Raw genomic sequence first — 22,822 nt, 5'->3', positions numbered from 1 at the left:
TACACTGAACATTCAAAAGTTTGGGGGTCAGTAAACATTTATGATGTTACAAAATGCTGTTCTGTTGACCTTTCTAAAATCTTGAATAAAAACATTTTTGGTTTCCACAAAACATTAAGCAGCACAACGGTTTTCAACATTGATAATAATAAATTATGAAGAATGTTTCTTGAGCTTCAAATCAGTATATTAAAATGATTTCTGAAACACCATGTGACACTGAAAACTGGAGTAATGTTATTAAATATTCAGCTTTGCATCACAGGAATAAAAATATATTCACATAGAAAACACTTATTTTAAATTGTAATAATATTTCACAATATTACTGTTTTCATTGTATTTTTACCAAATACATGCAATTTTAGATTCTTTTAAAAACATACCAACCCAAACATCTGGACAGTAATGTATAAAAAACCGACTAAATAATGAGATATAAAAAACAAGAGGTTTCAATTAAAACAATATCATAAGTTATGAAGATTTTAAATTCTCAAATATTGCATATCAAGTGCAACTATACATTCATCACAGGTTTGAATCATTCATTATTAAAATGTTAATGAAGACTTTTTTTTACATTAGCTCATGTATTTGATCAGTGCAGGCCATGAATTGAATTTATATATAAAAATCAATCCAGTATTCCCTCTCCAAGACTGAGAACACAGTCATACACAAACACATATACATACATAGCACGTACATGTTTGACCTTTATGTAGTGTTGCCTGGGTTTTTTTCTTTTTTCCAAATAAAACTTTGAAAAGGGTCTGAGCAGCAGGTGTGCCAGGGAGAGAGAGACAGAGAAGCAGAAAGAGAGAGCAGAGCACCGGGGAACACAGCCACAGGTCAGCCTGTGAAGGCCTGGAAGTCGGACTCTGTAACAGCAGGGAGAATGAGTCAGGTAAAAACCCCATAAAAAACTAAATTATAAACATAATAAATGCACATGAGGATTGCATATGAGTGGGAATGATGATATGAATGTGCTGGTAATGACAAAAAAATGACATGCTGAATAGTGAATAGTAGCAGCAAGTGAAAAGGGATTTAATTAATGCACAGCATCTCAGCGCTTTTTTCCTAATTTGATTTAAAGGCATATTAGTTTATAAAAATCTGCTGTTTTAATCAGGTGAACTGATGGTAAATGGATAACAATTAGCAGTCCATCAAAACTACTTATCCTTAAAATTCAAAATGAATTCTTATGGGCAGAATGTATTGTACATGTATTGTTTATTGTTCCTCATATTAGCAACAACATCATGTTAACAATGACTGAAACAGCATTTATTAACAATTCAGTCATTTCAATAGCACTTTCTCAGCACTGAATATGCCCTGTGAATACTTCTGAGAGATTAAATAGCAGTGACTTTGTATCCTGATTGCAGTTTACATAGACAAAATATTTTTTATTAATATTCACATAGCATCACATTCAAACTTTCTGTGCTTAGTTTTATTAGGCAAAACAAATGTTCATGTATTGATGTTTTGATTGTTCATTTTATATCACAAAGCTGATAGCTATTATGGAACAAAATGTACAAACAAGTAAAATGTGCTTCTTTGGCTAACTTAAACACAAACTGGCAAGTGAGATATAGCATTGACAATAATAGCCAAACATCTCTATTCTAAGAAAAAAGGCACAACGACATATCAATACTGAGTAATTCTGATGCATATAAAATGAATGATGCAAGTTACTGTCAGTAATTTGGCACATTCTCATTAAGTAACTATTGCTAATCACAGCATGAGCCCTCAGCGGCAGATTATCTTTAGGTTTTTGTGCAGATTATCAGCAACCTCAGCAACCCCCCCCCCCCCCCCCCCCCCCCCAAAGGCACCATGACTTTTGTAGTTTTTCAGGTTTTACTGGATAATGATTTTTTATTTTAAATCCCATGGAGCTATATGATTTTCTTAATTAGCATTACTTTTCCAAGTCTAGAAATCACACTTTTAAAATTAGGGTAACCTCATATATCCAGGTTTTCTAAGCCTGTGGGAACCACTGGTTTAGAATGCAAAAACTTATTCAGTAGCAATTGATTTTATCTGAATAAAAATGTAAATGCAGATAATGTATATTTGTTTGGCAGCAAGAAGTCATGTTGAATATTAGATCTGAAGGTACTGTAAGAGATTTCAGCCATTATGTTATCTTTGACCATTTTGCTAACCATATACCTGCTCTCCAAAATCTGAAAATCGTAGCCTGTAAAGACATGCCAGTCAACCTGATGCCAGCAATGACAAGCGACTCACAGGCAGACAGTGTTTCTGATTGGCTAAAATAATGACTAGTGACAATTTTCACAGTTTACAAAGTAAATGCTGGGAAATTATATCCCAAGACACCCATTTCATTGATATCTGTCAGAAAGCAGGACATTCTGTGCATGGGGTTCGAAAATATTGCAAACAATTCCTTCAAAAATTCCTGACTTTGTGGTGAATAAACACATTTTGGCACCTGTTACTCATACCTCAATGCGAGAAAATACAATTTCAACAGTCATCTTTGTGCAATGCCATAAGAGACAGAGCTGTAAGTCAAAGCACAGTCAAAAACTTCAGGAAGGATTAAAAAAACAACCATAAAATGAAAACATAAGATTAGAACTCTGCTAATTTCACACACAAGCATGATTATTCTCCATGTTCTTACTAACAGACCACGCACTGACACTTCCTCCTCTTTTTTACCACATTAGTCCCATTGGCTGCCATTTGGTCATTTTCCTTATCCTGTAAAACAACACTTTCTGAACCTCTTGCCCGACCCTGCTCTGTCAGTCTATCCTCTGGAGACGAGGGGGTGCTTTGTTTTGAATTACCCGGTACTTCTTTCTGATCTTTGTTTTTTTGAACAGCACCCTTCCCACCACCTGGTTGCTTTCCCCTCCCTTTCCCAGCACCTGAGATCACGTCCTCTGGCTGCTGGGCCTCCATCTCCGACAAGCTGTAGGCCAGCGCCATCTGCAGGTCTTCATCCTCCTCATCGTCAGTGGCATCGGGGTAGAACGGGGCGGCGCTGTAGGAGCGTAGAGCGGGGTTTGGAGAGCTGTTGCTGGAGGGACGGAGCAGTGGATGCTGGGATTGTCTGGGAGGCTGACTGGACTGCTCTCTACGACTCAGTTCCCGAGCTAAGGCCAGCTCATCCTCCACACCTGGACACACAAACACAGCTCGATGTCAGATCGGTTCTACAGAAAATGAGCAATCTGCATACGGAAAATCAAGAAGCTAGCGTGAAATATAATGAGTTAGCTAAATCTACCTGCAAGCCTAAGCTGCTTTTATGAGCCAATATTGAGGAAAATAAATAGTTGGAGGAATATGTGTTATTATTCATTCATTTAATGGCTGTGCGGCTCAAATCATAAGAGAATAACCAAATTAGTTGTTTAGAGTTACTTGAGAAGTTATTATCACTAAAACAGGAAATAAGGGTTTAAACATAAATGGTTCAACTTGTAATATACAGTGACAAGTGGATGAATTTGAGAAAAATTATTTTGTTTTCACTGTAATAAAAAGGAAAAGTCCTTAAAACCTTTATAGCAAGATAAAGTTTAGACATTAGACAACAAGAAAAGATGAAGGATAAAGACATACCAAAGAAAAAGATATATCTACGCATCAGAGTCTTGAGTTAATCTCCAAAAATATATTTAAAAAAAATTGTATAATACAATATAAATTATAAAAAAACAACAACAAAAACCCCATTTATCATCATGTTGAAAACTGTGGCTTTATATTTAGTGGAAACTTTGATACATTTTTTCAGGATTCTTTGATGAATAGAAAGTAAAAAAAAAACAACAACATTTATTTGAAATAAATATGTTGTTACATTACAACAAAATACTTTTATGTCTTTACTGTATTTTTTTTTTAATTAATTTAATGCTTTCTTTTCAAATAAAAGTATTAATTTCTTTCAGAAAAGTCTTGCTGACCCCAAACGTTTGAAGGGTAGATTATGTGTATTACTATTCCAAATGCATTTACTTTCCCAGGCAGATTCATCCTGAGCTGATAAGGTGAATTTATATTACACACCAGAATATATGCATTAAATATAGAGATGCCTTTTGGTCCTATTTTATTATTAAATGATAGCAAAAACGAATTACCATTGATGAGGACAGTTTTCAAAACCCCATCCTCCTCAACCTCTGTTCGCTCCTGGCCATTTTCTCTGACCCTGAGGGAAGAAATGAAATGTTTATCAATAAATAGGAAATACATAAACAGAATTCATCTGACTTTCTGTAAGCCAGGCCTTCACATTGTGGCAAGGTATAAACCATTTTTTACTAATTTTCATCAACTGCATTTAAATGACTTATTTAATCAAAAACATCTTTTTTGTTTAATGTGCAGGATGCACAAATGTTGCATATTATACATTCTGTATGCATATTACGTATTATACCACATATGGAACAAACTTAACAGTAGGCAAACTGACTTTTTTGTGGTAATACGTTTTCCATTGACAATGCGGGTGGAAGTAGAAACAGACTTGAAGTTTGCTCCTCCCATGCTGCCCATCCCACCCATTGAAGAAGAGAAGGAAGTGAAATCAGCTGTTGGTAAAAAAATAATAATACATAAAAAAATGCAGCTTTTAATAAATTAAAAATACAATTCTTTTCATATCAACAACATGCCTTGGAGTTTTTCACCAAATTTCCATCAGTGTTATAAAGATATATTCAGTAAAGTTTACCTAAATTAAGTATTATTCTGGGAGGAGACTGAACACATATGCAATAATTATATACAAAAAAAAAAAAGCATGAAATAATTTTAAAAACCAACCATTTGCTGAGGGGAAGGAGAAGAAGCGACTGGGCCCAAGCCTGGAGGAGGAGCTGTGAAACCCACTGTGCATTCCACCAAATGGGAAATCATCTGGCAAAGTGGGAGAGTGTAGAAAATTGGGAGTTAAAGAGTATAATGCTGGGTACACACTGCACAATTTTAGTTGTGATCTAAGAGAATCGCTGATGCCCGTGAGAAAATGTGTTTTGACTGGAAATTAGATACAGGGCAAGGGAAACGGCAAAGGAGGAGTCATTAAACCTGCAACAGAACATCCTCTCCTTCGGTCTTCTTTTTGTCATTCTAAATCAGCATACAAAGAACTTGTATAACAAGCTTCTTGCAGGCTACAATTTTTAACAGGAAGAAATCCAGTCTCATGTGTGATCTTACGTTATTTTCTGTATCACTTCTGGTTCTGGTTGTAAAACCTGACAGTGACAGTCATGCAGTGTGAGAAGAAAAGCAATCTGACGACTTTGTGCAATGTGTACCCACTAAAGTTAGGGAAAATGTAAAAACCCTAAGTGTAAGTCAGTGGTTCTCAACCTGATTTGTCCGAGGCCTTAATATCTACGCTGATATGTTCCTCCGTTCTCCGCTACGTCTGTTGTAATCAAAACAAATAAATTCAAAAATACAATGTCAGTTTAATGTTGTACATTTTAGTTTTTAACAATATAGTAATATAACTACATTTAAATAATTCTACAATGTATTGGGGCCTCATGGAAGTTTGCAGAGACCCCCTAGTGGGCCCCGTACTCCTGGTTGAGAACCACTGGTGTAAGGCAAATTCTGACAGAGAAAACACTCACACCGTTATATTAGCAAGATTCAAGATCAGCATATCAACAGACAAACTCCCTGAGAACCCACCAAAGAAGTCTGCGAATGGGTCCTGCCCTCCGAAGAACTCTCGAAACACCTCATCTGGGCTGCGGAATGTGAAGCTGAATCCTGGGAAGTCATCATCAGGAAACGAAGAACCAGCAGAGCCTATAAAACAGATGTAAAATACAATTAAGACTTCATGTAAGCACATGTGACACTAAGATGGTATTAAGCAGTGTGAAGTTCTCCTCACCTGAGCTCGGCATGTCTGATCTACCATATCTGCCGTAAGCATCTCGTTTGCTTTCTTGAAAATGAGGAATAAACAACAATAAACAACCAAGTAATTTAACCATTAATAAAATTGCTGTAGAGATCAAATTTCCAGTGTCCTACTGTCTGAAAGAACTTCATAGGCCTCTGCTATCTCCTTAAATTTTTTCTCTGCCTCTTCCTTGTTGTCTGGGTTTTTGTCAGGGTGCCACCGCAGAGCCAGTTTCCTGTAACTGTATACACAACATAAATAAACATCAGTAAACTTAGCTTGACTGGCATCTCAAGATTGTGATGAAGTGATACATAGGATCAGGGGGTCATTCACATATGACACATTCTTGCATCCATCTTCTATATAAACATTAGACTGACAAGTTAGACTGTTGTGATTCATATTTGTTTTTAGTAGTGCTGTCAAGCATCCAAAATAAACGTTTTTGTTCACATAATATATAAATACACACACATACATGTCAATATTTAAGAAAAATATGTTATGTTTATATATTAAATATTTATCTGTAATATAAATATATACATGTAAATATTTTCCAAATGTATACTGTGTGTGTATATTTATGTAAATATACACAGTACACACACATATATTACATAAGAACTTTTATTTTGGATGTGATTAATCACGATTTATCATTTGACAGCACGAGTTTTAAGCATCTTGCACCATGAATTCCACATTTTGGAGCACCAAGTCAAGTTAAAATGTGTGAATGGTCACTTTTTTTCCAATGCAGGCATATCAGTTTGATCGTTCTACATGATTTGAAGGAAAAGCAGAAAAGAAAAATTTGTGGCAAAACCAAAAAATCCATTAGTCATATCTTAAGTGTGACTTTACTAAAGATATTAGCATGTGTCAGAATAACAGACCACAGCAAACAAGCAGAAAAACATTCACGACGTTGTTTATGAACTTCATTTTCAAAATATTTAAATGCACAGCTGTTTTCAACATAATAATAATAAAGGTTTCTTAGGCTCAAAATCAACATATTTGAATGATTTCTGAAGGATCATGTGACACTGAAGACTGGAGTAATGATGCTGAAAATACAGCAATTCACCATCACGGGAATAAATTACATTTTAAAATATATTCAAATTGTTTCGAGGTACAAAACCAGAATTTCAAGAATAAAAGTCATAATATTTACATTACTGTTTTCACTTTATTTTTCATAAAATGAATGCAAACTTGCTAAGCAATGGCATCTGAACGGTAGTGTATTTCACTATTGATGAATACTTTATAATATATATATATATATATATATATATATAATACTTGAGTCTTCGCTACATCAGTTGGAGACAAACTTAGTAACATTCAATAACAACAATGCCATGGCCACCGCATACTGCACGCTGCTGATAAGTGAAGGCAGTTTTAACTTACGCTTTCTTGATGTCATCTGGAGAAGCATTTCGTGACACTCCCAGAACATCATAGTAATCCACCATTGCGGCCTTCAGCTTAGTCCACCTGTGTGAAAGAGCAACGATTCAATCATCAAAATGTGTCAAGAAGTGTCTATGAAACCCTTATGATTTTCAGAACTGTTGTTACATGCCAATCATGCATCTGTGAGCATTCAAATCAAACCTCATGACATCAAACATAATGTATCAGATAATTATTAAGGATTTATTTGAACATCTTCCAGGCTCTTCAGTGGCAGAAATTCTAGTAGGTTTGCTGCTGGATTTCTGCTCGTGCTCAAACGCAGTGCTATGAAAGACTTATTAGACTGATGAACTTACAAACCCGATTCTAAAAAAGTTGGGACACTGTACAAATTACGAATAAAAAAGGAATGCAATAATTTACAAATCTAATAAACTTATATTTTATTCACAATAGAATATAGATAACATATAAAATGTTGAAAGTGAGACATTTTGAAATGTCATGCCAAATATTGGCTCATTTTGGATTTCATGAGAGCTACAAATTCCAAAAAAGTTGGGACAGGTAGCAATAAGAGGCCGGAAAAGTTAAATGTACATATAAGGAACAGCTGGAGGACCAATTTGCAACTTATTAGGTCAATTGGCAACATGATTAAGTATAAAAAGAGCCTCTCAGAGTGGCAGTGTCTCTCAGAAGTCAAGATGGCAAGAGGATCACCAATTCCCCCAATGCTGCGGCGAAAAATAGTGGAGCAATATCAGAAATAGCAAAGAGTTTGAAGTTATCATCATCTACAGTGCATAATATCATCCAAAGATTCAGAGAATCTGGAACAATCTCTGTGCGTAAGGGTCAAGGCTGGAAAACCATACTGGATGCCCGTGATCTTCGGGCCCTTAGACGGCACTGCATCACACACAGGAATGCTACTGTAATGGAAATCACAACATGGGCTCAGGAATACTTCCAGAAAACATTGTCGGTGAACACAATCCACTGTGCCATTCGCCGTTGCCGGCTAAAACTCTATAGGTCAAAAAAGAAGCCATATCTAAACATGATCCAGAAGCGCAGGCATTTTCTCTGGGCCGAGGCTTATTTAAAATGGACTGTGGAAAACTGTTCTGTGGTCAGAGGAATCAAAATTTGAAGTTCTTTTTGGAAAATTGGGACGCCATGTCATCCGGACTAAGGAGGACAAGGACAACCCAAGTTGTTATCAGCGCTCCGTTCAGAAGCCTGCATCTCTGATGGTATGGGGTTGCATGAGTGCGTGTGGCATGGGCAGCTTACACATCTGGAAAGGCACCATCAATGCTGAAAGATATATCAGAGTTCTAGAACAACATATGCTCCCATCCAGATGTTGTCTCTTTCAGGGAAGACCTTGCATTTTCCAACATGACGATGCCAGACAACATACTGCATCAATTACAACATCATGGCTGCGTAGAAGGAGGATCCGGGTACTGAAATGGCCAGCCTGCAGTCCAGATCTTTCACCCATAGAAAACATTTGGCGCATCATAAAGAGGAAGATGCGACAAAGACGACCGAAGACAGTTGAGCAAAGTTAGAAGCCTGTATTAGACAAGAATGGGACAACATTCCTATTCCTAAACTTGAGCAACTTGTCTCCTCAGTCCCCAGACGTTTGCAGACTGTTATAAAAAGAAGAGGGGATGCAACACCATGGTAAACATGGCCTTGTCCCAACTTTTTTGAGATGCGTTGATGCCATGAAATTTAAACTTTTATTTTTCCCTTAAAATGATAAATTTTCTCAGTTTAAACATTTGATATGTCATCTATGTTGTATTCTAAATAAAATGAAACTTCCACATCATTGCATTCTGTTTTTATTCACAATTTGTACAGTGTCCCAACTTTTTTGGAATCGGGTTTGTATTTTAAGAGTTCATCACAAAGTGGATTCATTGACTGAATATAGACTGGTTGGTATTCCCCTGGAGTCTGGCCTGCCCATGTCTGGAACTCTCTGGAAACCGGACGCAATGTGATGTTGTTTCAAGCCCAAAGTTGAAAAGCGATTTGCGTGGGCCATATGGCCACTGACAGCTGGTGCTGCTGAAATACGCGTGATCTTCAGAGACGCACATAACTACATATAAATACAGCATTTTAGAGGTACAGCCTCCCTATTATAACAACTTTTACCTTTTTTAGAAGTGTGTCCAGCCAGGAGGAGCCGTGCTTCTGTAAACACGGCTGAGATATCTCGGTGAAGCGCTGGTGCGTCCCGAGACGCGGACACCACAGGAACTGACGCGCTTTTAACATCCGCGTGAGCACGGAATTCCGTCTGAATCACCCGTTTGTCGCTGGCACGCCCGGCTTCATTGCTTCCGCGTGAAACCGACACCCAGCTTCTGTGTGTCTGTCCCTCGACCTCTGCTGCGAATGCGGTGCGTCACGATCAGCTGAGCTGCGGTCCAAAAACACAGCGCCGTCTAGAACATGCCAGTGTTTGATTAGGTCACTTCAGCATGAGAGAGCCATGTGCAGTAAACTCCAGCACACCACACTTACCAGAAATTAACTAATGTAGTTATGTATTCATGTATTAAAGGTGTTTAAAGAAAGATAGCCCACCCTATCAGACTCACTGAACAGAGAGTGGGGACAGCTGCAACATGCTTACATAGATACATTCACTATGTGCTTATTTCTTCAATCAGGAATGAGCTACAGTAATGATATTCATATAAGATAAGAGATAATAAAAGAAAAGCCTACACAAGTATGTTGAGCATATTTCACATCAGTCTGTCAATTGACAGCTGATCCTGTTGTGGGTAAAAAAAAAACAAAAAAGCAAAACACAACAACAAAGCTTTGGTTGAGTAAACTCTTTACCAAACATTTTCTTAATTCCAGATAATAGATAATACGATTCCAGTGCTGCTACTCTTCCAGAAGGATAATTTAAAATTATTTCCCACATTCCAAACCATAGTATGGCTTTCCACAGCATTTCAAGCATTTACTTCAAGACTTGGCAGAATCTTTTCAAGGAACTTGCTGAATAGTTTTACAAATCACAATAAACAATTCATTTCTCATTATAAATTGTTTTACTTATTTATTTTATTTTTTCAAGGCAACAACTCACTGATTCAATTATAAATTCAGAGTCTCCTGTTAATATCTTATTGAATTGCTCGTGACTGAAAATGAACCAAGTAAGCTGTTGTAGAAGTTTCAAATGATATAAAACTAGTAGGCTTGAGTTCTTAAAATTAAAAAAACAAAAATGTATATTGTACAGTATATTTATGCTATTGTATGTTTGATCATGTTTTGATCTGTGTATTAGTAGAGTATATTTCAGTTTAATCTTTTGATAGTGTATGACACATTTTTTTGTAATAAAATGAAATGTTTGTTTACTAGAATTGCTCAGAATGTGGTGAAGCCACTGGAAGTGCTTGAGCGGCCTTATCATGCTGAATCCCTGTTACTGACCAACAGCCCATTTTGACTTGCTGTAAAACGACCCATTGTGCTTGCTCAGGTAAAATATATTTTTTAATAAAAAGGAGTAAACACTTACACTCTTACTGGAGATTCTTTATCTCCTTTGTCTGCTTGTTCACTTCAGCTAAAAACAGAAACCACCTGTTCTTTAAGATCATGGAGTGGGCCTACAAAGCCTCTAGTCTCATAAAATGAACAGCTGGCCTGGTGATAGTCACAGGACATTATGAGCTACATGTTCTTACATGCACCGAGAAGATCTAGCTGTATTATTATTTGCTATATTTTAATAGTATTCTGCACCTTTTAAAACACATATAGTGAATGTATCTATGTAATGCGCTCCACATTTATAGCGCATGAACGTTCAGGAGATGCTAACGTTAGTTGTCAGGATGCTCCGGATTCATCAGGTGAGTATGCTTTACTTTCCAAATAAATATATATAAAAAACAGTACTTTCAAATAGGTTAGACTGACCTCTGCTGGCAAAAATGATGAAGTACATAACATCACAAAAGGGGATATTCTATTCACATTAACACACAGGCTAACTGAGAATAAAGTAAAACCTGTAGGTTTAGTCAGATTCAGTTATTGAGATTAAAAGTACATTCAGCATTTTATTTTTTTTTTCAGAATCGTTTAGACTTCCGTCTATCTACGGGGATCAGCATAAAAGTCTCTGAGTTTTATGTAAATATCAGTGATACTAGTGAGTTTTAGAGAGTGTCTAAACCACAATTAATGTCCTTACCCAGGGGTGCCGCTACAGTTACTGGGCCCCCTGAACAACATGTTGACTCGGGGGCCCCCCCTTGGCAGAAATGGCGCATTGGGTCCCCCTCTGTAGTAATAGCGTTTCAGGGCCCCCCTCCTGCGTCGGGCCCTTTAACACTACAGTATACTGTATAATGAATACCAATAAAAAAATGAATATGTGTATTGTATCTGTTTACTCTTACATTTTACATTTATGCACTGACACAAACTGACTTACAAAAGGGAAACAAAATAATGTAAATAACATTTAAATGACTGAATTAAACTTCAGGAAATCAAGCTCACTGACATTAAAGAGACAATTCAATCAAAATGAAAATTCTGTTATGTTTTACTCACCCTCATGTCTTTATACCTTTTATTTTTTCAAATGAACACGAAAATATTTTGAAGAATCTTTCAGCTCTTTTTGTACAAGCTGAACAAAGTCAATGTTCAAAAACAACATTAGACCACAATTTTTTTTTTTTCAAAATGACCCCCTTTTAAAGACAAACAAGTAATATCTTACCTTTTGTGTTGACACATACAGATATATTAAAAGAAAATGTAACAAATCGAAAACACAGAAAATATTATATATAAATAATAATATAATATATTTAAATAAAATATTAAATAAAAACATTAAATATAAAATTTATAAAATATTATATATTTTATTATCAGCCACATAACAACACTCTAATAACCCACAACACCAGGTTAAAATTATTTTTGAGCTTCTGATGTTGTTACACACTGTAATTGTTATAAATTCGTTTTTTTTTTTTTCACTGTTGTATATTTTTTTTCCCCTAACATTTATTATTTATTTTAGTTTTAGTAAGGCTTTATTTGAAAAATGTTAGCAAAACATTGTAGCATATTTAGTTTTCTTCCCTTGAGGGGGAGCTAAATGCATTTTGACAGGAAAAGAAGTAAATGTATCAGTCAGATATCAGCATTACTGTCAAATTATTAATCGCATCCAAAATAAAAGTTTTTGTTTACATAATATATGTGTGTGTACTGTGAATATTTATTATATATCTATAAATACACACACATGCATGGATATATTTTAGAAAAATTTTATATTTGTATATTAAATATATTTATATATAATATAAATTATATAAATATATTATATACATGTAAAAATTTTCCAAATATATACTGTATGAGTGTGTATTTATATAGGCTATACATAATAAATATACAGAGTACACACACATATATTATGTATCCAACTTCCCCGTAAACAGAAGACTGTGATCTTCTAACAGGAACATCAGGCCAATCTGCTGCTGTCCAGAATCAGAGGGTTTGTCTTCGTCTGGCATCTCAGCTGAGATCTGTCCACTATGGGTGACCCTACAGTAGTTGTGAAGTACCAGTGGTGTAGCTCTCAGCATTACTGAGGCACACAAGCCGTCAAGCTGCAAACCATGTGAGCGACCCAAACCTCAAGCGTCTGGATAAAAGCGTCTGCTAAATGACTAAATAAATAAAAAAATAAAATTTGTTGATTTCAAAAATCAACTAAATCTGCTGTTACTGACAGAATGTTGAGGCTCATTTAAATGTAAACAGCACATGATATCAGCAGTAAGCCAATTAGAGCAGCTTGACTTCCGTAGTATTTTTTTTCCTACTATGGAAGTCAATGGTGCCCCAAAACAGCCTGGTTACAAACTTTCTTCAAAATATCTTCCTTTGTGTTGAGCAGAACAAAGAAATTCATACAGGTTTGGAACTACTTGAGGGTGAGGAAATGATGACAGAATTTTCATTTTTGGGTGAACTATCCCTTTAAGAGTTCACACAGTAGAATAAACAATCATATTGAAAAAAAAAAATCCAGAATTTATTACAATTGTGCAACTGCCATTAAGATGACTAGACATGCCAACAGATTAATTCCAGACTGATATTCATGAGATATCACTTTGGATATAGACTTCCTTAAATGCCTTTTGATATTTTATTTCAGCCATGTGTGTCTTAAATGGATTGCTTTATCTTGGCCGCCTTTAGTCTAGGTAAGGGCAAGAAATCAGAGAAGGCATAATGAGTAATTCAACAAAAGGTGCTAAAATAATATGATCTTGCTTAATTGTTAAATATTTTTCATAGAGGTATTATGTCTGAGACCAGAGAGAAAGCACACACAACACACACAAAATAATACATTCTTTTTTTTATTGTTATATATTAATACAATTTGAACCAATTGAAATGCAAACTGAATTTCAAGTAACTTTACTTTTTGCAAAAATCTTAATGGTCAGATTTCATTTTTCCAGGCTGTAATTCTGCTCCTTTAATATTCTTCTCCCTCTTCGTCCTCATCTCCAACGCTGTCAGTGCCAACTTCTTCATAATCCTTCTCCAGAGCTGCCATATCTTCTCTGGCCTCTGAGAACTCTCCTTCCTCCATTCCTTCACCCACATACCAGTGCACAAAGGCTCTCTTGGCATACATCAGGTCAAACTTGTGATCTAGACGAGCCCAGGCCTCAGCAATAGCTGTAGTGTTGCTCAGCATGCACACGGCTCTCTGAACTTTGGCCAGATCTCCACCAGGAACCACAGTTGGAGGCTGATAGTTGATACCTACTTTGAATCCAGTGGGACACCAGTCAACAAACTGGATGGTGCGTTTGGTCTTAATGGCAGCGATGGCAGAGTTGACGTCTTTGGGCACCACATCTCCACGATACAGAAGACAGCAGGCCATGTATTTACCATGACGAGGATCACACTTCACCATCTGATTAGATGGCTCAAAGCAGGCGTTGGTTATGTCAGCCACAGAGAGCTGCTCATGGTACGCCTTTTCAGCAGAGATCACAGGAGCGTATGTAGCCAGAGGGAAATGAATACGTGGGTAGGGCACCAAGTTGGTCTGGAACTCAGTGAGATCCACATTCAGAGCTCCGTCGAATCTCAGCGAGGCCGTGATGGAGGACACGATCTGCCCGATGAGCCTGTTGAGGTTGGTGTAAGTCGGACGCTCAATGTCCAGGTTTTTGCGGCAGATGTCATATATGGCTTCATTATCCACCATGAAGGCACAGTCAGAGTGCTCCAGGGTGGTGTGGGTGGTCAGGATGGAGTTGTAGGGCTCCACCACTGCTGTGGACACTTGAGGAGCAGGATAGATGGCAAACTCTAGCTTGGACTTCTTGCCGTAATCGACAGAGAGACGCTCCATCAGCAGAGAGGTGAAGCCAGAGCCAGTACCTCCACCAAAGCTGTGGAAGATGAGGAATCCTTGAAGGCCAGTGCATTGATCAGCCTGTTGGAGTAAATCAGCTTATTAGAAATAACATCTTTGTAATTATTAATGTCAAAGTCAAAATCATTTTGCTCTCAAAAGACTTGAACCTCACCAGTTTGCGGGTCCTGTCCAGCACTAGGTCAATTATCTCTTTACCAATGGTGTAATGACCACGGGCGTAGTTATTGGCAGCATCTTCTTTTCCGGTAATTAGTTGCTCAGGATGGAACAGCTGGCGATATGTGCCAGTGCGCACCTCATCTGAAGAGGAAAAAAATGTAAAAGCCAAATTATCTAAGTTCCTGTTCTTTTTTAACAAATAGGAAGAAAAAGAAGAATAAATCTAAATTGTCCAATAAAAGGTAATTTCTGTAAAAATGATTACTTCTTATCAGGAAATATATTTTATAAAACTTGCTTTTCCAATATTTTGTAAAATGGTTTTCATGAGCATGTATAAATGGATTATATTCTGTTCCTCACGTTCATCTTACCAATCACAGTGGGTTCCAGATCAACAAAGATGGCACGTGGAACATGTTTTCCTGCTCCAGTCTCACTGAAGAAGGTGTTGAAGGAATCGTCTCCTCCTCCTATTGTCTTATCACTGGGCATCTGTCCATCCGGCTGGATACCGTGCTCCAGACAGTAAAGCTCCCAGCATGCATTTCCCATTTGGGCGCCGGCTTGGCCAACATGCATAGAGATACACTCACGCTAAAGGGAGAAGGAGGGTATAAATATATTAAATATATTAATATAAGTGGCAGCTGTACATATTTTAGCTAAATACTCTGAGCTAATAAGACGCAGTAACATATTAGATCCTATTATTTCACTTTTATTTAACTATTTAATATTTAAACAGGAGGAGGGTCTTCCCAAAGTCTTGGAAAACTCGAATTAGGCTGCCTAATTTTAAAAGTGTTATTTTTTGAAAGCCTGGAGAAGCCAAATAAATGTATAAAATCTTAAAATGTTATGACATTTTTATAATTAATGTAAATATTACAAACCAGTTTATTGTATATTTAATTATTTTAGTTAATTTTTTAATATACAGAAACTAGCCCATGGATTAAAATAAGTTTTGAAAATCAAAAAGGCTGAGAAGCACTGAACTAAATCTGCTCTTATTGTTTTGAATAAGTGATTTATAGTTAGGTCTGTTATGTTAATCATTAACACGCTGACTGAGCTCACCCAAAGCTCAATACTGTGATAACTTTATGCAGTTTCCTAAGCTTTTGGATCTATTGTTCAATGGAGAACTCAGTTTCTTTTCAATTACATTTACATGCATGTTTACCCTCTCCTCTAGATTGGGTCATAGGATCTCTAGAGTACAGAAGAAGAGACTGAGTGTGTTCCTTTAAGGCCTCAGTCCACACCCCTTCCCTGTCCCAGCTGTACACTCTCCTTTGTGTAACACAGAGATATCTCACGCGGGGCTTGTCGCGAGAACAGTTATATCTATTATTCTGCTATGCTGTAGATTTTTTCACTCATGATCTCATCTACTACCAATGCCTCGCTGTATGTCATAAAGGCATAAATGTATTCATTCTGAGTAACAACTGCGTGTCTCATGCTGTAGTTCATCTTTTTCTCCTCTTTAGTTGACATAGTTTTAATGAGCTATTTTGGCTCTGCAGTCCCACTAAACATAGATAAATGTTATATTCAGAAAAGGCAAAGTTCTGGAGTTTCCTGCTGACATGTGTGTCACAGTCAGGCTTTGAAGGCCGTAGCCACATCCTCTGTATAATAAAAGGCCAGCTTTGTGCCTGAAGCTCAGCATGGCTTAATGCTTTACTTCTGATTTTTTTTTTATAAAACTGTTTCAATATTTTAACTTCATCTTCCACATAAAAATAATACATTCATGTAAAATAATTTATTAACTATTATAGCGTTTACTGAAATCTCTTAGCATGCCTTAAGTGCACAAAATGTGAAATAATGTTAATTTTAGTGGAGTAATGTATAAAAAAATAAGAATTAAGAATCGATCAAGCACTATGAACTTACCATCTTGTCAGATTTCCCTTCAGGCTGACTTGAGGGTTCGGAAAGAGAAGGCAGATGTGGAGAAGAAAGGAGAGGTGGGGTTTATATAGAGAGGGAAGAGGGAGGAGGAAGAGAGGGGGTTAGCAGGAAGTGGGATCGCCCGATGGAGTGAGGATAGTCATTCAGAAGGGCCGTCCTTCCGGCACAAGCATAGTCAAGCTCCCTCTTGGGACTTTTGGGACTGTGAAAACCATCTGGCCCCTTTACTAGCTTTTTGGGCATTTGATAATGCTAAAAGCCAGGAAGGAATTTTACAGCAAAGTTCTCCATGGTCATGTGTTACAACTGCATAACAACTGCAGGGAAATTGATATCTTGACGATTTGTAATATAATGCTTACAGCAAGATTTTGTATTCTTTGAGTCCTGCATGAAGAAACGTTTAAAGACCTCAGGGTGAAAGTGTCATTTCAAGTCTTTTGTGTGTAAAAGACAACTTTTGTGTTGAAGTACTGTAAACGTAGCCCTATCTTTGAAAACAGATATGTCTATAAGTTTTCTGTTTACAAAGCATTAAAAGCACTATTGACTAAGATTTCCTGTAGACATGGTTCTTGCTATAGAGAAATAGACACACTGGCCCAGTTGTCATCAGACTTTAATTTCTGTGCTACAGTGATAATGAAAGCACAGACATTATCCGGCCTCTCATAGTGATGCCCACTGACATGTACAAACAGCTGAATCATGAATAACAGCTATAGCAGGTGGTCATTTTTGTGCTGCATAGACACCGGTGGGGGGAAGGGTGTCGTGATGGAAAACATTCTGTTTTGCATGAAGGCCTTTATCACTTTTGCATGTGCAAATACATACAGATATTAAGCGGATAACATGTCCAACTGTATATCATGAAAGGAGTGCAAATAACAACACATTTGTAGAAAGAGCTTGTCACCAGACTTTTATTGCTTAATTTGTATTCTATTTTTTGCCTTTCATTTTCACTTTTTTAATAGATTTAACTTTTGCATAAAACATAAAAAGCAGAAAAAGAATTAGGAACATTTAGTTAATGCATTAACATTAAGTATAATGAACTAACAATGCAAGTTTTTACACCATTTATTAATCTTGATGAGTTATTCATATTAATTTATTATTCATATTATTGATCATATGCGTGTTAACAATTAATTAACATATGTTAATGTATACAACTTAAAATGTTTAAATATATGTAGAAATGACCAAATATTAATAAATGCCGAAAGGTATTCTTCATTAATATTTTGTGTTAGCTATTAACTTTTAATCTCTTTATGAAGTGATACCAAAGAATATATAGCCCCAAAAAACACTAAAATGCTGCATTTTAGAAGATAAAGATGAGATCAGATTACCCTGAGATTACAAAAAAACTGTATTTAAAATTCCACTCCGTCCTCATCATCCCCAACGCTGTCAGTGCCGACTTCTTCATAATCCTTCTCCAGAGCTGCCATATCTTCTCTGGCCTCTGAGAACTCTCCTTCCTCCATTCCTTCACCCACATACCAGTGCACAAAGGCTCTCTTGGCATACATCAGGTCAAACTTGTGATCTAGACGAGCCCAGGCCTCAGCAATAGCTGTAGTGTTGCTCAGCATGCACACGGCTCTCTGAACTTTAGTCAGATCTCCACCAGGAACCACAGTTGGAGGCTGATAGTTGATACCTACTTTGAATCCAGTGGGACACCAGTCAACAAACTGGATGGTGCGTTTGGTCTTAATGGCAGCGATGGCAGAGTTGACGTCTTTGGGCACCACATCTCCACGATACAGAAGACAGCAGGCCATGTATTTACCATGACGAGGATCACACTTCACCATCTGATTAGATGGCTCAAAGCAGGCGTTGGTTATGTCAGCCACAGAGAGCTGCTCATGGTACGCCTTTTCAGCAGAGATCACAGGAGCGTATGTAGCCAGAGGGAAATGAATACGTGGGTAAGGCACCAAGTTGGTCTGGAACTCGGTGAGATCCACATTCAGAGCTCCGTCGAATCTCAGCGAGGCCGTGATGGAGGACACGATCTGCCCGATGAGCCTGTTGAGGTTGGTGTAAGTCGGACGCTCAATGTCCAGGTTTTTGCGGCAGATATCATATATGGCTTCATTATCCACCATGAAGGCACAGTCAGAGTGCTCCAGGGTGGTGTGGGTGGTCAGGATGGAGTTGTAGGGCTCCACCACTGCTGTGGACACTTGAGGAGCAGGATAGATGGCAAACTCCAGCTTGGACTTCTTGCCGTAATCGACAGAGAGACGCTCCATCAGCAGAGAGGTGAAGCCAGAGCCAGTACCTCCACCAAAGCTGTGGAACACCAGGAAACCTTGGAGGCCAGTGCACTGATCAGACTTTTGGAAAAGAGGAGAAAGAGAGCTTTCCAAAAAGAATACAATACACCAATTTCAGTCCATTTTTACAGCTTTAGTAGCTTTATCAGATCGAAAAGTATTACCAGTTTGCGGATACGATCCAGGACTGAATCAATGATCTCCTTGCCAATGGTGTAGTGTCCCCTGGCATAGTTATTGGCAGCGTCCTCTTTTCCAGTGATGAGTTGTTCTGGGTGAAAGAGCTGGCGGTAGGTGCCTGCCCGAATTTCATCTACATTCAAAGGAGGCAATTTCAATCAGATTTTTTCTCTCTTAGTTCACTAAAAGGACATCGTGGTATTCTCATGTACATGCTATTTTAAACCAAAAATGTTCACTTACCAATCACAGTGGGTTCCAGATCAACAAAGATGGCACGTGGAACATGTTTTCCTGAAGCCGTCTCACTGAAGAAGGTGTTGAATGAATCGTCTCCTCCTCCTATTGTCTTATCACTGGGCATCTGTCCATCCGGCTGGATACCGTGCTCCAGACAGTAAAGCTCCCAGCATGCATTTCCAATCTGTGCTCCAGCTTGGCCAACATGGACGGAAATGCACTCACGCTGCAGATTGAGAATTATTTACTTTCATATTACTTTATTTAATCATACAGACTAAATCTACGAATATTGAAATAATGTGTAATAGATTTATATGTTACCATATTGTATTTTGTCTTCCAGCCGATGCTCAGGGTTCGGGATGAAGCTCTAAATGTGTCAAAGTCTGACACAGAACATATTTATACCTGGAGCATCATGCGGTAACAGTGTTCTTTGTAATCGGAGAAGCTGCTGATGTCGATACTATCTTCAGGCGGAAAAAAAAGAGGAAGACAAAAAGAAAAATGAGGTTAGCACCTCCTACACTCATAGGAATAGTTTATTGTTAGTGCAAGTTATGAATTTGAATAGACTGGTGAACAATATGACAAAAATCTCCTTTGATTCTCTGGGGGAGCATTTTGACAAAAGCACAGCTGAGCAAACTGTATGCTTTACATGTGCAAAATCTTGGTTGATGTATTCTCAACACAAAGAAGCATATATGTATGAAAAAATTTGTAGGTTACTGATGCAGAGGAACCACTTTCATGAATTAATAATGGCTCCTCTTATTACAGAGAGTAATGCGATATCCTCTGTGTGTGCTCTGAATGAGGTTTGTTGCAAGAGAGTGAAAAATAGTAATACAATAGTTGCTCAGATTGACTTGTATAGATACTGAGAACTATGTACCTTAAATTTGTCTTTTATGTGGCTTCCTGAAAATTGCATCACGTCCTTTTTCTTGTAACCTTAGCCTGAGTATCTTCTGTTTAGGCAAAGCCTGTTTGAATATGAACAGAATTAAGCGGATTTTATAGTTCTTTATTTATCAATTTTATGTCTCTGTGACTATATGTATCAGTTTACGAAAGTACCTTTAAAGCAATATATTGTTAAACATGACTGTACAGGGATGACTTTACTGCAGAAGTAAGACTTTTACTCTTAATGTGTGCAGAAGATTGAATTTCACTGTTTCTTGCTCTGCTTCAGTCTTGTTAATACAACTAAAAAAAAAAGTATGTCATTGCTTCTTGGACTGATTTGGATTTCAGAATACAATGTTCTTCACATTTCTATATTGTTTTGGTAATTTATTTCTTCTTCCTACAGATAAATACTGACTCCATGTGTCTACTGTCACTTTCTGAAACCTTTTGGCAGAAAGGTTATAGATTTTTCTTTATCTTGTTACAAGCTGATTTTTCAATCAGTTGTAAATGTTTATTTCAAGTTTGCTGCATGGTTAATTGTCATAGAATATGCAAATTCAATAAAAAAATCATTTTTTATAAATTTCCCTGAAATATCTGAATAAACATCTTCATCATACATCTCAGAATTTAATAGCACTATTGACATTCCTGGTGTTTGACTTGACTGTTACGGTATTTGTGACCGGATGAACCTGTTTCTCCATCTGCTTGATTTAAAAGTGTGGGCACTTTAAGCTGGTCATTTATTTACAGACAGAACATCAAATGTCTTTTTGAAAATATTGTCTGACTGCTTACCACATGGTGTAATTTATAGCACTAGTGGGTATTTAATTATGATCTTCCATGTTTGCAACATATGACTTTAGCTAAAAAAGTTTAGTCAGTTTAAATGTTTAAATCAGACATCTTGGTATTAAAGGCTTAAAAGACACAACTGCAATATTAACTGACAGACCAAAAAGAACAAAACCATTCATCTTTCTTTTTCTTTCTTTCTGGCCAGATTTCCAGCTGCTGATGAACATGATGACCCCTTTACCACCTTCTTCAGTGAGAACTGTGCTGGCAAACGCATCCATTTGTTGATCTGGAAGCCTCTGTTATTGGTATGTCAGTCTTCAGTGATAGATATAGTGACAAAAAATCATACTATTACAATTTTAAAGGATGATTTCTAATGAAATTTAATTGGTCCAATCAATGTTTCCCATGTGTCACTTTAGATAACACAGTTAGACTGATTTACACAGGCAAATTATAGCAACTAGCTTAAGAACATGTAATTGTTATTCACCTTCTCCAAAATGCAAAATGCTCAGCATATGTGCTGTATACATTTTTTCTGAACATAGCAACTGATCCATTGTGCATTGTGGCAAGAACACCACTAGGGGACAGTATAGTCTTGCTGTTTAGGGAGAAGAGTTGTGATATATATGATCTTTGTAAGACAACTTATTAATATTAAATTATAATATATATATTTTTAAATAAAGTGAAAATGTGTGACTGCATGCAGACACAAATTTACAGTTAAAAGCTGCATGGGTATTAAGACTTTAAAAAACATAAAAATAGGTGACCACTATATGGATTTTGGGTTGATGAATGAATAAATATAGCAATATGCACTGTATACACTGAAAAAAAAAATTCTTACTTAGATTTTTTGTCTTGTCTCCAGCCCAGATATCTGAAAATTCTTAAATCAAGAAAGATTTTCTAGACAAATTAAGAAAAGAAACAAGTAAAAATTAAGTGAGTTTTTGCTAAGAACAAGCTAAATAATCTGCCAACGGGGTAATCAAAATAATCTTATTTCAAACAGAAAACAAGATTATTTTGCTTACACATTGGCACTGGCAACAAATTCCAGCTAAATCCAGCTAAATACTAAAGATTTAAGTGAAAGTGAAGTGACATGTGGCCGAGTATGGTGACCCATACTTGGAATTTGTGCTCTGCATTTAACCCATCCAAGTGTACACACACAGCAGTGAACACACACACCGTGAACACACACCCGGAGCAATTTTTATCATTATCCTTTGAAAAATAGTGAATATTTCTCTCATATATTCAAATCCATGCTTCTTCAATACAGTATATTTATAGTATGCAAACACATAATAATCCTGTTTCCAGGTTGTCATTCTGTTGGAATATATGTATATA

General features: G+C 36.9%; 3 protein-coding genes across 4 annotated transcripts; all 3 read right to left on the bottom strand.

The window, feature by feature from the left end:
- Positions 1 to 22: 22 nt before the first annotated feature.
- Positions 23 to 10,083, bottom strand: LOC306876675 (dnaJ homolog subfamily B member 6-like). Of its 2 annotated transcripts, XM_079428019.1 has the most exons (10): positions 9,578 to 9,860; positions 7,385 to 7,471; positions 6,088 to 6,197; positions 5,945 to 5,998; positions 5,737 to 5,856; positions 4,855 to 4,947; positions 4,502 to 4,619; positions 4,164 to 4,234; positions 2,940 to 3,191; positions 23 to 884 (listed from the first exon to the last, which is right to left on the bottom strand). In XM_079428019.1, the coding sequence occupies exons 2-10, from the start codon at positions 7,447 to 7,449 to the stop codon at positions 856 to 858; spliced, it is 912 nt and encodes a 303-aa protein (XP_079284145.1). In that variant the 5' UTR covers positions 7,450 to 7,471; positions 9,578 to 9,860; the 3' UTR covers positions 23 to 855. The 2 variants fall into 2 exon arrangements, with proteins under 2 accessions (XP_079284145.1, XP_079284144.1); XM_079428018.1 differs by lacking the exon at positions 23 to 884 and having other exon boundaries at positions 1,230 to 3,191; positions 9,578 to 10,083.
- Positions 10,084 to 13,871: 3,788 nt separating this feature from the next.
- On the bottom strand, positions 13,872 to 17,028 carry LOC306877183 (tubulin alpha chain-like). Its single transcript, XM_079428767.1, has 4 exons — positions 16,977 to 17,028; positions 15,440 to 15,662; positions 15,058 to 15,206; positions 13,872 to 14,963 (listed from the first exon to the last, which is right to left on the bottom strand). The coding sequence occupies exons 1-4, from the start codon at positions 16,977 to 16,979 to the stop codon at positions 13,986 to 13,988; spliced, it is 1,353 nt and encodes a 450-aa protein (XP_079284893.1). The 5' UTR covers positions 16,980 to 17,028; the 3' UTR covers positions 13,872 to 13,985.
- Positions 17,029 to 17,596: 568 nt separating this feature from the next.
- On the bottom strand, positions 17,597 to 20,092 carry tuba8l5 (tubulin, alpha 8 like 5). Its single transcript, XM_079428768.1, has 4 exons — positions 20,042 to 20,092; positions 19,721 to 19,943; positions 19,462 to 19,610; positions 17,597 to 19,357 (listed from the first exon to the last, which is right to left on the bottom strand). Exons 1-4 carry the CDS (start codon positions 20,042 to 20,044, stop codon positions 18,383 to 18,385), a joined length of 1,350 nt encoding a protein of 449 aa, XP_079284894.1. The 5' UTR covers positions 20,045 to 20,092; the 3' UTR covers positions 17,597 to 18,382.
- Between the last annotated feature and the right edge of the window lie 2,730 nt (positions 20,093 to 22,822).

This window comes from Barbus barbus, assembly GCF_936440315.1.
Source record: "Barbus barbus genome assembly, chromosome: 11".
Lineage (NCBI taxonomy): Eukaryota > Metazoa > Chordata > Actinopteri > Cypriniformes > Cyprinidae > Barbus > Barbus barbus.
This window is presented reverse-complemented; position numbering and strand designations above follow the sequence as displayed.

What these genes read in the sequence shown, in the direction of transcription:
- tuba8l5 (XM_079428768.1), bottom strand. An exon ending in TCTGGAACCCACTGTGATTG is followed by an intron (nt 19,611 to 19,720) that starts GTAAGTGAACAT and finishes CTTTGAATGTAG; the next exon opens with ATGAAATTCGGGCAGGCACC. An exon ending in TGGATCGTATCCGCAAACTG is followed by an intron (nt 19,358 to 19,461) that starts GTAATACTTTTC and finishes CTTTTCCAAAAG; the next exon opens with TCTGATCAGTGCACTGGCCT.
- LOC306876675 (XM_079428018.1), bottom strand. Translation starts at nt 7,449, where the DNA reads ATGGTGGATTACTATGATGTTCTGGGAGTGTCACGAAATGCTTCTCCA. An exon ending in CTATGAAGTTCTTTCAGACA is followed by an intron (nt 5,999 to 6,087) that starts GTAGGACACTGG and finishes CTCATTTTCAAG; the next exon opens with AAAGCAAACGAGATGCTTAC. An exon ending in AAACGTATTACCACAAAAAA is followed by an intron (nt 4,235 to 4,501) that starts GTCAGTTTGCCT and finishes TTCTTCCCTCAG; the next exon opens with GGTCAGAGAAAATGGCCAGG.
- LOC306877183 (XM_079428767.1), bottom strand. An exon ending in TCTGGAACCCACTGTGATTG is followed by an intron (nt 15,207 to 15,439) that starts GTAAGATGAACG and finishes TTTCCTCTTCAG; the next exon opens with ATGAGGTGCGCACTGGCACA. An exon ending in TGGACAGGACCCGCAAACTG is followed by an intron (nt 14,964 to 15,057) that starts GTGAGGTTCAAG and finishes TTACTCCAACAG; the next exon opens with GCTGATCAATGCACTGGCCT.